Raw genomic sequence first — 13,746 nt, 5'->3', positions numbered from 1 at the left:
CGACTCCTCCCTCTCCATGTCGAAGCAGGTCAACGCCGTCTCCTCCTCCTGCTACAACACGCTCTGCATGCTCCGAAGGATCTACAAGTGTATACCGACCGAAATAAGGAGAACGGTGACACAGGCCCTCGTCAGCAGCAGACTGGACTACAGCAATGCACTCTACGCAGGAATCCCAGCCAAACACCAACGACGACTACAACGCATCCAAAATGCCTCAGCCCGACTGATCGTCAACGTCCCCCGCCGCAGCCACATCACCCCCCACCTGAGAGACCTACACTGGCTCCCTGTCGTCAAGAGGATCACCTTCAAGCTCCTCACCCACGCACACAAAGCACTCCACAACACTGGACCAGCCTACCTGAACAGCAGACTCCGCTTCTACACCCCCACCCGCCAGCTCCGCTCCGCCAGCCTCGCCCTCGCCGCTGTCCCCCGCATCCAACGAACGACCTCAGGCAGCAAATCCTTCTCCTACCTAGCCGCCAAGACCTGGAACACCCTCCCTACCCACCTACGGCAGACTCAAGACCTACTCGCCTTCAGAAGACTCCTCAAGACCTGGCTCTTCGAACAGTAGCGGCACCCCCCTCCCCTCAGCACCTTGAGACACTCACGGGTAAGTAGCGCGCTTTACAAATACGGATTGATTGATTGATACAGTGAGGAGGAAGGTTAAGTTAACCAAACTCTAAGACTTCAGGAGCCAGATCGCTAGGTTGAGCTGAGCTGAGCTGGGTCCGTGTGTCTGATCTCTCCATGGTTCTGTGTTAGAAGGCGTGGAGACTGGTATAATTTTTGGTGCGGTACCACAGACAGTTGTAGCAGTGTGGTGTACCACGGTTGTCTGGCCCAAGTTGGGGCCACTAGAATGAGTGTTAGGGAATGATGCTGTAGTTTGTGTACCACTAATGGAATTAGTGGGAGAGGTGGAAAAGCGTATGCAAATTTCCGGACCAGTTCATCCATATTGCATTGCCTTTGGACTGCGGGTGTGGGTATCTGGCGGCGAAGTTTGGAAATTTTGCGTTTTTCTGGGTGGCGAAGAGGTCTATCTGAGGTTGTCCCCACCGTTGAAAGAATGGTTGAAGAACTTGTGGATTAAGTTCCCACTCGTGGATCTGCTGTGTCTGTCGACTCAGCAGATCTGCCATGGTGTTTTGTACTCCTGGAACATGTTGGGCTAAGAGGAAAATGTTCAGCGGTGTAGCCCATCTCCATATCTGCTGTGCTAACTGAGAGAGCTGCAGAGAGTGTCCTCCCCCCTTGTTTGTTTATGTAGTACATGGCTGTCATATTGTCTGTGCGGACTAAGACAGCCTTGCCTGATACTTGCTTTTGGAATGCTTTTAGGGCTAGAAATATAGCTAGTAACTCCAAGTGGTTTATGTGGAGTGACTTTTGTTGCGGTGTCCACCTTCCTTGCATGGTGTGATGCAGTAGGTGAGCTCCCCAGGGAGAGGCCTATGCGTCCGCTGTCATGACTATTTGATGAACTGGCTCTAGGAACGTTCGGCCCTTGGAAAAGTTTTTGGCGTTCCACCATTGCAGAGAGCAATGAGTCCAACTGTCTACCAACACTAGGTCTGTTAATTGACCCTGAGCCTGGTTCCATTGGCGTGCTAAGCACTCTTGAAGTGGATGCATTTGTAGTCTTGCATGAGGTACTATGAACATGCAAGATGCCATCATTCCTATGAGTTGCATAAACACTTGAGCTGGAAGAGAGTGTTGCAGTTGAAATTTTGTTAGAAGAGCTTGTACACTTGTTATCCTGGCGGGAGATGGATAAGCTAGTGCTAATTCAGTGTTTATTGTGGCACCGAGATATTGTTGCACGTGGGATGGTTGCAGATGGGACTTGGTATGATTTACTGTGAAGCCCAAGTCGTGGAGTAGTTGAATAGTGGTGTGAGTGTGTTGTGTACACTATCTGTATGAGTTGGCTTTTATGATCCAATCATCTAGATATGGGAAGATGTGAATGTGCTGTCTTCTTAGGTGTGCTGCTACTACCGCTAGGCATTTGGTAAACACCGTTGGTGCTGTTGTGACTCCGAATGGGAGTACCTTGAATTGATAATGCAGACCGTCTAGTAAAAATCTGAGATATTTTCTGTACGCGGTGTGAATAGGAATGTGGTAATAGGCGTCCTTGGGATCTATAGTGACAAGGAAGTCATTTTGTAAAAGTAGAGGAAGGACCTGCTGGAGTGTGACCAAATGAAAGTGTCCAATTGCATGTACAGGTTTAAGGGTCTGAGATCCGTCTTTCTTTGGAATTAGAAAGTACAGGGAATACACTCCTTTGTTTTGTTGATGCAGTGGAACTAATTCTATTGCATTTTTTTGTAGGAGGGATATTACCTCTTGTCGGAGCAATATCAAATTTTCTAGTGACATTGGACGCTGTTTGGGTGGTATGTTTGGGGGGGGTAGATGTTCGTTCTAGACAGTAGCCTGACTGAATTATTTGCCGCACCCACCTGTCTCATGTGATGTTTGTCCAGGCTGGCAGGTATTGTTGTAGCCTTCCCCCGACTGGAGTGGAATGCGGTGGGGGAAGGGGAGGGAAGTCATTGGGTAGGGGTGGAGGCAGAGTGGGAGTTGTTTGTTTTGCCTCTTCCCTTATTGTTGTTACCTCGGTAACCGCCTCTTTGGTAGCACCTACTATAGGTGGATTGTGTGGGGGCTTTGTAAGAAGTTGAGGGGCTGTCTGAAGAATATCCCCTGTTGGTGCCTCTGTAAGATGAGTGGCGAAAGGAGCGTCTGGGAGCTTGCAACTGGAAGGCTCACATAGATTTGGCTGTGTTCGTATCTGTTTTTCAATGGATACGTCCACAGTAGGGCCAAATAAGTGTTGCTCATCAAAGGGTTGGATGAGAATGGCACTTTGTACTTCAGGTTTGAACCCTGAAATGTGTAGTCAAGCGTGTCTAAGCAATAGAACACTGGTATTGATTGCCCTTGAGGCAGTGTCTGCTGCATCTAGTGCACAACGATAAGAGGTATTCGTGATGTTCTTACCCTCTTGTATGAGCTTGTTTGCCCTGTTTTTGTATTTATCAGGGAGGTGCTGTATTATTGATTCTAATTCATCATAATGTGCCCTGTCGTATCTTGCCAATAAAACTTGAGTATTTGCAATACGCCAAATATTTGCTGCCTGTGACGCAGTTCTTTTACCTGGTGCGTCAAGGAGTTAAGACTCTTTATCTGGTGGGGGAGCCTCGCCTGATGTTTGCGAATTTGCTCTTTTGCATGCATTAGATACTACAAGGGAGTCTAATGGTGCTGGCCCTTTAATGTAGACTGGATCTGAAGGGGCAGCTTTATATTTTTTCTCGATTCGTGGGTTGATGATTCGAACTCTTACTGGGTCTTTGAAGACTTCTGGAGCATGCTTAATAACTCCCTGAAGCATGGGTAAAATTGACGTGGACCTTTGTGTGGTGTCAAAGGTATCCATTAGGAAGTCTTCGTCTACGGGGTCAGTATGTAGGTCTACCCCATGGTATTGTTCAGCCCTTTGTATTAGTTGATTAAATCCCATAGTGTCTTCTGGTGGGGAAGGCCTAGAGGGATATAGGTCATCTTGTGGGACATTAGGGACGTCTGGAGTGCTATAATCAACCCAAGAGTTAGGTGAGCCTGGAGGGCTAGAAGGATCTGGTGGCTCACTATCTGTGCCCCCCCCTGTGTCATTAGAGGTGTCATCCCTGTTATCATCATCTGGTGTAGGGGAGTGATGTGGTAGGGGAGGAGGCGGTGAGGGTATATGAGGAAGAGGAGAGGGAGGAAGAGGAGAAGGTATCCTTAGAGGAGAGGTTGCAATGTCCTTTTTTGGATGAGGAGCAGGTGTAGACATGTCCAATGGTCATTTTTTAGAAGTAAGGGTTAGTCGACCAGTCTTTGGATCTTGAACTAGAGTTTTTTGTGCAGGGTCTGGATGATATAAGTCCTCTGCAGGAGGCAGATCCTTTGGTGCCAAGCTTTGAGCATCTTTCGGCTTTGAAACTGGTTGTTTGACAGTGTCTTTAGCCGGTGGAGTCTTTTTTGGTTCCAATGGTTTTTTCGGTTCCAATGGGGTTTTTGGCTCCGAAGGTTTTTTCGGCTCCGAGGGTTTTTCCGGCTCCGAGGGTTTTTTCGGCTCCGAGGGTTTTTTCGGCTCCGAGGCGTGGGCGTCGGATGGCAATTCTTTGCTTGGCTCCAAGTGTGGTTTCGGTGCAGAGGAGGAAGCACTAGTCTTCGGCGGCGAGTGTTTAGCTGCCGGAGTGGAGGAAGAATATGGTGTCTTTTTCGGTGCCGGTAGGTGTGCCCCGGCACCGGGGGCAGGCTGACTCGAGCCCGAGTCGCCTGAAGGCTTTGTAGGCTTCTTTGCCGAGCTCGAAGGCGGGGCATGGGAAGCAGTGTCTCGGTGTGCACCTGAGCCCGAGGGTGAGGCTGTGATCGAAGCCTTTTTGGAAGGTGTCGAGGAAGGGTCGGGGTCGACATTCTTACTTACGACCCTCTGTGCTGGAGTGATGTCCTCGACTTCTGAGTCTTCGGCCTCGGAGTTGCTCTCAACACCATGTTATTGCTGTTGCTCTGGGACATCGACGCCCTCCTCGAAGATGTTATCCGGAATCGAAGCTGATGATCGAGCCATTGTTCTTCTAGCTCGTCGGTCCTGGATCGTCTTCTTGGAGCGGAAAGAGGCACAAGCGGAACAGTCTCTGGCCTCGTGCTCCGGTGAGAGGCAAAGGTTACACACCTCATGTAGATCGGTGTGGGGAAACTTTGACCCACATTTCTGACACTTTTTAAATGGCCTCCTTTCCATGAGCTGGGAGTGGAGGCCTGGGTAGGCCCGAAGGCCTTCGTTGACGACCGGAATCGAAGACTTTTCGGAGTTGAAGAGTTACGTCGACTGCAAATGCATTCGAAACTATATTGATGAAGCTGGTGACTTCCAAAGACTTTCCAGAACAAAAACAAACTGCAAACATCCAGGCCCAACACTAGGTGGTCATCTATGCACAGTGTGTAATTCGCAGCTCATATGCCTCAAACACACTGTTACGCAAGAGTGATGCACTGTCTGCCTTGCCTGTGGTGGAATGGGGCAATACACAATGCAACTAAACAGTATAAGACAGCATGCTTTAAAACAGTGGTTGCTTAACCGATGGTTCGTTGACCCCTGGTGGTCTATGAAGCCCACTCAGAGGGTCCACCACTACTTAGAGAATTAATAAAGTGTATATGAATAAATAAAACAAATGTACAATTGAAAATTTAAAGCAGTTCTGGAACATGTGATGGAATTTGAAATTGGAGGCTAAAAATTAAGTTGCTCTTCCTCAGGTTGATTTGTGTGAGCAGTGCAAATGCATCAAACAGAATATTGTATGAACAATGAAGGGGCCTAAGTTGAATTTAGAAAAGCTCCAACCTGCCTATTGAAATTTAGATTTGTTTTTTGTATTGGTTTGTGAATTAAATAAAGTATTTCATCTTTGTGTTTTTATTTGATGAATACTTGTATTTTTACTTTTTGTGTACTGTTATGTGGTTTAAAATTGTTGAAAATACTTAGGCCGGGAACCCTGGCTTTCAATAATGACTCATTGGGGGTTCCTGGATTCCAATAATGAATTCAGTGGGAGTCCCAGAGTTCCAGTAATGATTAAGTTGGGATTCGTAGGAGTACAAAGGTTAAGAACCACTGCTTTAAAACATACCTAAACCCACCTGCTTACTAACTGTTTACCCAATACCACTATATTATCAAATTCCAAAACACAAAATTGCGATAAGATTAAACCAAAAAATGTTGTCCTAATAATGTTATGGAACATTGAACTAGTATTCTAATATAAGGTATACAATAACAGCTCTGCTGTATGTGAATGGTTCCAAAAGAATAACAGAAAATAAATCTATTGATAATATGAAAATTAGAAACTGTTTATGCTAAAAAAGATACACTCAAGAACATCTACAAAAGTATACAAAAATAGTAAACAGCAAGCCAAAAAACAGAACATGAATTTCACAAACTTTTTTTCTCAAGGCGAGGCTTTTATGAAAGCACAGAGAAAGGGAAATAGCCTTGGGCGTGGTTATATATATATATATATATATATATATATATATATATATATATATATATATATATATATATATATATATATATATATATATATATATATATATATATATATATATATATATATATATATATATATATATATATATATATATATATAAACAATTGCCCTAGAGCTTTTCAGGACACACTCGTGCTCCGCCTGCCATCCGGCCTGTTGGGACTATTTTCTCCGCCAATTCATGGGTGTGTTAAGCTTCTTGCCTGACGCGTTTCGGGGCGGGTTGCCCCTTAATCATAGGCGACTCCACATGTTTGAGAAAATCCCCACTTTATTGGTTTGTTATTGGGCCACTTTAACTCTTTCTAACAATTTTTTAACTAAATGTAACCATTTCCAGTTGGGTGCTTTTGGGTTGAAGGTAAATGTTTGTCATCAGAACAAGAGTCCTAATCAACCGACCCATGGATAAAATCATTAGGGGCACAGTTGACTTCCACCACACTCACCTTTTGGCCCTCTCCAGTCTTTCACCATACTGCTTCATTCACTCACACTTAAATTCTTGGGTTTAAAAATTGTATAATCGAGTGGACTTCACTTTAATTGAGTGACTTGAGAAACACATTGGACAGGAAATGGTTGGCTCTTTGAGAACTAGGGGTCTAGTGTAAAGCAGCAACAGAGCAGAAAACACAAAGTAAATGTAATCCTGTTTGTTACCTGTAAGAATAGTTGCAATGAGATCATCCCTCTGGCCTGAAACAGAAACAAAGAATGTATGAGAGAAATACAAAGTTACAGTGTGTCAATGTTGCTTTAATGATTCTGCCAGTATTACCTGTGTTGGTCAAACTGGGACTGGCTACAGACACTAGGTCAGGATCAGGCCTACGAAGTGGTCCAGTAGTCGATGAAGGCCCTCCTCCAGGTTTTGGTGGTTGTTTTGGTTTTTCTATGTTGTTTCCTTGCTGCGAAGGAAAAGGTGACCGAAAAGAAGGAATGTTGAAAAGAAATAATATTCCCCATGAATTTCGTACAAGAGCCTTACTTCAGCAAAAGAGGCTACAGCTAGCGGGAGTTCTACGAAGAGCGCAACTATGTGGCAGCAGCAGCACACCCCAGTCCAGAGCAGCGGGTGTAAATGTAAGATGCAATCCCCTGTCTATATATGCCAATTGAAGAGTGAGGAAGCAGCCTTTACATAACTGGTCAGTTGGTTTAATTTTAAGTGCAATACTTTTAGACAAGCGGTTTCCTGCATTCCAGCCGTCTTCAGCCCGGCTTGCTTGAATCCAGTGGCAAAGTGAGCAAGGGACTCACGTCTGAGCATACCCTGCCACACACATGGCGGCCAAAAGCGGTACAAAAGGGGGTGGTGATGGACCTTGCCACTGGATTCAAGCAAGCTGGGCTGAAGACGGCTGGAATGCCAGAAACCGGTCCTCGGAAGCTTGTTTCTGGTCCAGGGAAGACATGGCTTGGCAGTTCGGGCTGGACTGTTCCCATGAGGCACAGGGTCAGACTGATTTGCATATAGCCATGTCTGAACTGGGGTGGCAGAGTGGGCTAAAGAACGGTGATGGATAAAACCCAGATCTTTTGACTGGGTGTGAGTGTTTCATTGATTCAGATGCTCCGTCCATCACCACCCCCTTTTGTACTACTTTTAGACAAGGCCATAAGGTACCACCAGTAGCAGTTCATTGTAAGAATAGTGCTATCAGCACCCACCAGCAAGAGTCAAGCCATGCACACCGGAAAACCAACCTACCTCGCCTCTAAGCTCAGAAGGGCAGAACAGAAAAGAAACCTCAGAAGCTCAAATACCATGCTTATCATCCCGCCCAAAGCCCCACAAACAAAAAACTCTGGCTTACTCCTTTTCAAGCAATACCCCAAAAATCTGATACCCCATACCAACATGCATCAGTACCAACCCCTCCTTCCCATGCTTCAAGAGACAGTTAAAACATCTCCTAATCAAACGGAATCCTAACTAGTTGGATCCTTAACCGCACGAGGCAATAGCTCCACCTTAAGCTCTCCTTGGACCGCCCCCGCAACATCCCCTTTCCTGTACTCAACCACTGACTTGACTTAGTCTAACTTATCTGAGTTGATTTATCTCGTTACCTTGATGTAAACATTTGCTGATGTAAAGTGCTCTGATACCCTCGGGTCTTGCTAGCGCGATATAAAACGCTTAAATAAATAAATAGAGCACTCCCAGGGCAGGCCGGCCCAGTGTCACTCTATGAGCAGAAATCAACCACTCACCTCGCTGTCACCCATGAGCACTTTAAGCTGCTTTGCCCGCTGATCCATATGGCTGACGTGTTTAATAGGATCGGTAAGGGCGTAAGCATAATCTGTAAGAGAAAGAGAGGAGTGTTATCCAGTATTGAGAGGAACAACTCTGTGCACCGTGGGGGAGAAGAGCCAGAAAATCTGCCAGTATGGAACACAACTAGAATCACAGATATACCAAAAGCGTGCTTGAGTCCTGCTCTATTGAGTGAGTTTCTCCTACCTTGATGGTCGTCTGGGATGTAGTCGTTAACTTCAGTGTAGACCAGGAGAGCGGGCAGGCAGAGGGGTTGATTACTCTCATTGCGCAGACAAATATAGTGATAACCTACAGAGGGAATACAATGGTCAGAATGATAGCAGGCGGGAGAGATGGAGGCAGACAGCAAAAGGGAAAAAGAGAATAAAAAAGTAGCTAGTGTTGAGAGAAACGGAATAAAAAGGAAATTGAGAAAGGGAGGACAGCTGAAATGAGAAGAGAAAAAGGGAAGAGAAGAGACTGGGAACGGTGATGGTTCAAGATAAGTGAAATGAGTTGAACAGAGAGAAAAGACCGATATAGGCTTCAGTGAAGATGTACAGAGAGAGGGAGACATTGAAAAGAAAGATGGTGACACAGCAGTAAACATTTTGCCTGTTAGGGCACACTGATATCTGACAAAAGACAAATGCATTACACTAGTGCCAACAAAGCATACGTAACATTGGTTTTACAGTTTGGCATCTTGATCACATTCTTCTTATACTTCTGACACCTTGTGCAATGATCTGGAAATATTCGCTTTGGACAAATTTAAGAACATCTTGTGAGCAATGGTAAAGCTAGCAGACAGCTCATTTTTATCTACTTGTGCCACTTCTTGTTGGTCGCACGCGACTGTACAAAAGATACCATCCTGCATATGGAAAAATGTACCTTCCCTGTAACCATCAGTTCATAGTTTTTTTTTGCTGTAGATTCCCATGCTCTGCATACCCTTTCCCTCTAATGTTGAACCAGGACATTTGCAAGTTTTTTCCTGGGAAGAAGCTTCAGACGAAAGATGACTTGTGCCTCTGCCCGAAGCTCACAATGAACCAGGACGGCACAAAAAACTCTGCCTCAGGTAATTTTTACCCCAGCAGATAAGTGATCTTCATAGAGTGTATTGAAGTAAAACAGAATGAATGTACTCTGCGTTGCGGCGTGGAATGGGAGTACCTGTTTGAGACATTAGATGCTATGGGCATAAGTGGCAGGCTGCAAAATCTAATAAGACATCTCCACAAACATTTTCTGTTTGTATCATCTGTGGCTGTAGATGCTTATGCACTGCATAGACTATAGTGGCTATTAAGAAAAGGGGCAGCTAAAACACCACCTGGAACCCAGAACATACACAAACAGCAACAACAAAAGCTCCAGGTGGAATAAAGAGATACTCCTAGGTTATTCCATCAATCAAATGCTAGAGTTGATCATATTTATTAATAACAGAAATAGAGAAAGAAAATACATTTGTTTGGTTCACAAAGCAATTTGCTCTCCTAATAGGTCACCCCTTCCATAACATGTTATGCGGTGTCTTTTGTGTCGCATATTAAAATCTGCTAATCTTTCACTTCAGGTGGCACCAAAATCCAGAGTAAAATCTATAGGCGACAGAGCCGTTTCAATCACAGGTGCAGCCAGATGGAAAATGTTGCCCCTCTACCTTCCTTCAGAGGTATTAAGGTTAAGAAGTTGTTCAATATTTCTCTATTTCCCCCACCTGGTTGCTTTTTGCAGTGGTGGTATACTTGTGAATATTTAGGAATTTGTAGTTTCAGCTCCAAGATATGGTAGTTTTAAAACCAAAATTCTAATACAGTAGAGCTTGTGAAATGCTCGTGGTAATGACCAGGTAGAGAGCCCTTAAAATGTCTGCTGTAGGAATGCCCCATAGGAAGGCTATAGTAGCCAGCTTCTTTCCAGTGAAATGCGTTCTAGGCCCTTACAACATGGAATGTACACTAAGCATTAAGACAAAACGTTTGTTCACCTCTAATAAGCCAACCACAAATACCACCCTAGAAATGAAGTTTCCCCAAGAGAGGTTTTGCAAAAGCACCAAACTTTTGTTTTATTTCGCAGAAGGATTTAGTCCTACCAATGTAGTACATTAGTGCTTTTTTGCAATCAAGCATTTGCAATGCCCTTTCTGCACAGTTTCCGGGTGCTGGATCAAGATCGGCGATACATGAAAGAGGAAACTCACTTTTGATAGAACATTTGGGTTTGTTCTAAAACTACTATGTTATATGTTAATTTCGATTTATATAGCGCCAAATCACAGACAGGTCTCTTAGCGCTTGCTTTGGGAACCAGTCCTGGCTTTCCCTTTGAGATAACCCCTACTGGGCATCCCCAAGGTGAAGACCAGGCATCCCATCGCGGTGGGGCCGTAGTGGAGATTAAGCAAGCTATTGCCCAGAGTTGCAGAGTGTGAACCCATGATTCGAGTAGGCACCGAGGCGAGAATTATCGAGTCCGTGGACATTTTGAGCTCAAGACCCTGATGCGTCGGGAATTGAACCCTGGTCCTGGGTCTGACCTCTGCATCAGGGTCTGCCTTCTCTAACCAGTGAGCCACACTTCTCCACTATGCATCTGTGTACCGGAATAAAAGGTTTCCCCACTGTTTGTGCTTTTAACATACTGCTTCTCCTCCCTCAGAAAAGTGATAGGGACGAAGAAGATTGCTTTTCAAGACAATATCTGCAATCCATGAGAATGCAATGGCTCCAAAAGAGGACCCGAGATTCTTGTAAGAAATAGATTTCGATTACACACTGGAACTGTAGGAATTACCGGAAGAATCACACTTTTATGGCCAACCAGGAAGGCAATGATCACATGTATTTTGAAGTGAGACAAATGTTCTATGTTCTTTCCGGATGCTGCCACTGCAGCTAAGGGTAAACAGAGAGAAGTGTATATGTATCTGTTTTCAAAGAATGCAGTAAGTAGCAAACAGTGTCTTCAATGGTAATAGACATATTTTTTGGCAGCATAGCAGTAAATGGGTGGTGGGTTTCCGCACCTTGTGCAGGATTCAAATATATCTCCTCTGGGAGGTCAAGATATCTAAACACCAGCCAGATTGCTAGATTCAACTTCCTGAGGCCTGGATGTCTGAGTTGACCCCGATGCGGAGTCAGGAGATTTGGTCTAAGTGTTAGTTTCTCATGCATATAGGCATACTCAGAGGCATCAGATACCATCTCTGTATCATCCAATTTGGTTCCGCCAGAATGAGGGTAGTAGATGCTTGCTTCATTTTCCTCACAACCTGTGGCATCAAAGGTAATGGAAGACAAGCGTAAGCAAAATTCCCTTAACAATTCTTCCATAGTGCATTTGCCATAGACTTAGGGTATGGGTACCTGGACCTCAAAGCCTTAGCATCTTGTATTTTGTGAGGTGGCAAACAGATCAACTGAGTGAGTTCCCCAATTGTGAAAGTACTCATGAAATATTTGTGGATTCATCTCCCACTCGTGAGCATGTTGATGCGTCCTATTTATTTAACAGGTCTACCAAACTGCTGTCTACTCATGACAGATGCTGGGTTAGGAGCTGAATGGGATGGCCAAATGCCACATATATTGTGCTAATGCTGACAAGCCAATCCCCCCTTGCTTCTGGATGTAAACCCTTGCTTTCCTGTTGTTCACCCATACCACAACTGTTTTACCTCGAATGAGAGTGTAAAACGCCCTGACTGGCAATAGGACTGCAGTCGGCACCAGGTAGTTGATATGATAACCCTGTTACTTTTGCATCCAGGTACCCAAGCACTCGTGGTTGAGATGCACTCTTCACCCAATGAGCGAGGAGTACATGGCAATGGTCATCTGCAGTTGATGGTCCAGAAAAGGCCTTCGCAGAGTAGTTGAGGTGGGTGGATTGACTGCAGACATTGCTAAGTTAGCACAAGCTTGGCTGCCATGCTGCGGCTTTTGCGCACTTTACTACACACCTTTGTTTTCAACTAAGACTCTGCATCTGTCTGTTCACATGAGAACTATCTGCCTTTCGCGTTCCTTGCTGTTCTCTGCCATTTTGGTCTGTACATGATGTGCAAGGTCGAAAAACAATGTCCCTTGTTATTCTGCTCAGGTCAGTCCCCCGCACCTAGACATAACACGAAGCACAGCTTCACTGCTGAAAATCGAGTGCTTTTAATATTGCATGCATGCATGTTCGAGGCACTTGGAGAAAAACCTTTCAAGAGAGAAGAGCTGTGCTTGTCTGGAAATGTAAACCATAGCATCTAAACTTGAAGGTATAGGGTCCCCCTGACAAAGCCCAGAGGTCTTCTATTTTTATAATAAACTAGTTCCTAGCACGGGGAGCCTGGCAAGGCACAGCAGGCCGGTTACACCAGCTTTATAAAATGATATCCCCGTTCATATTCTTTGGAATTGTAACAATGCTCACTATATTGTGTTTATGCATTCTGCTTTTAGTAATAGCACGTGTGATGCATTTTAGAGCACGTTCGTTAAAATAAACATTTTAAACTATACAGTGTCTCTGATTACTCATGTTGTGGACAAGAATGAGTGAGCGAGCGAAACAGTGTTCTTGCTCCCACGATTCCTGAGAGAGTCGGAGTGACATATTCTGGGTTGTCTAACCATTGGTAGCTTCGCTGTAGTATGGAGAACGAATGAGACACTATAGCTAGTCGGTTTGGGACTTTGGGCACTAAGGTGGGTAGTTGGTACACCACTATAAACTGAGGTCCTGGTTTCCTGCGCATAGTTCTGTATATGTGCAGCATCCCTGCAACAGCAGCAACACATTTTGTTAAAATTCCATTATAGTAGAGTGTGCTGGTTCTGGACTTAAGCAGCGCTAGATCCTTCCACTGACCCTTGGCTTGAGACTAATGCCTCTCCGGGCAATTGTGCAGTAGTATTGAGTGTGACACAGTCGCTATGCATGATGTTATCATCCCCAACAGTTTCATTATCATCTTCACAGTAAGAGGTCATGGTATGTGAAAAAGAGTCAGCAGCCTTTGTAATGCCATGACCCTCTGTTGGTTTACGTAGGCTGTACCTGTGATGGAATTTGGCAGAGTCGCTTGAAAAGGCTGTATCTTTTGTGGCACGAGATACAGCATATTAGCACAGAATCTGAATCCCAACCTGTGGAGTGGGGACACTGCTGCCAGTGTGCTTGGTATTGTTCTCAGCTGTTGTGCAACAGCAGCTATTGTCCTAGTAAGGGAAGATGTGAATGGCCTTTCGGCGCAGATGTGCAGCTGCCACTGCTAAACATTTATGAAATACCTTCGGAGCTGTTGTGGTA

General features: G+C 44.9%; 1 protein-coding gene across 1 annotated transcript in view; it reads right to left on the bottom strand.

Moving 5' to 3' along the window:
* The window catches only part of LOC147663541 (1-phosphatidylinositol 4,5-bisphosphate phosphodiesterase beta-3-like), a 192,045-nt gene that overhangs the window by 71,043 nt on the left and 107,256 nt on the right, over positions 1-13,746 (bottom strand). Inside the window, exons 12-15 of the mRNA XM_086950377.1 lie at positions 8,629-8,733; positions 8,376-8,467; positions 6,937-7,066; positions 6,819-6,854 (exon numbers count right to left, since the gene is read on the bottom strand). Of these exons, the coding sequence (XP_086806503.1) occupies positions 6,819-6,854; positions 6,937-7,066; positions 8,376-8,467; positions 8,629-8,733 (363 nt within the window). The remainder of the gene's footprint in view (positions 1-6,818; positions 6,855-6,936; positions 7,067-8,375; positions 8,468-8,628; positions 8,734-13,746) is intronic.

Source organism: Lissotriton vulgaris, unplaced genomic scaffold, assembly GCF_964263255.1.
Source record: "Lissotriton vulgaris unplaced genomic scaffold, aLisVul1.2 SCAFFOLD_958, whole genome shotgun sequence".
In the NCBI taxonomy this organism is placed as follows: domain Eukaryota; kingdom Metazoa; phylum Chordata; class Amphibia; order Caudata; family Salamandridae; genus Lissotriton; species Lissotriton vulgaris.
This window is presented reverse-complemented; position numbering and strand designations above follow the sequence as displayed.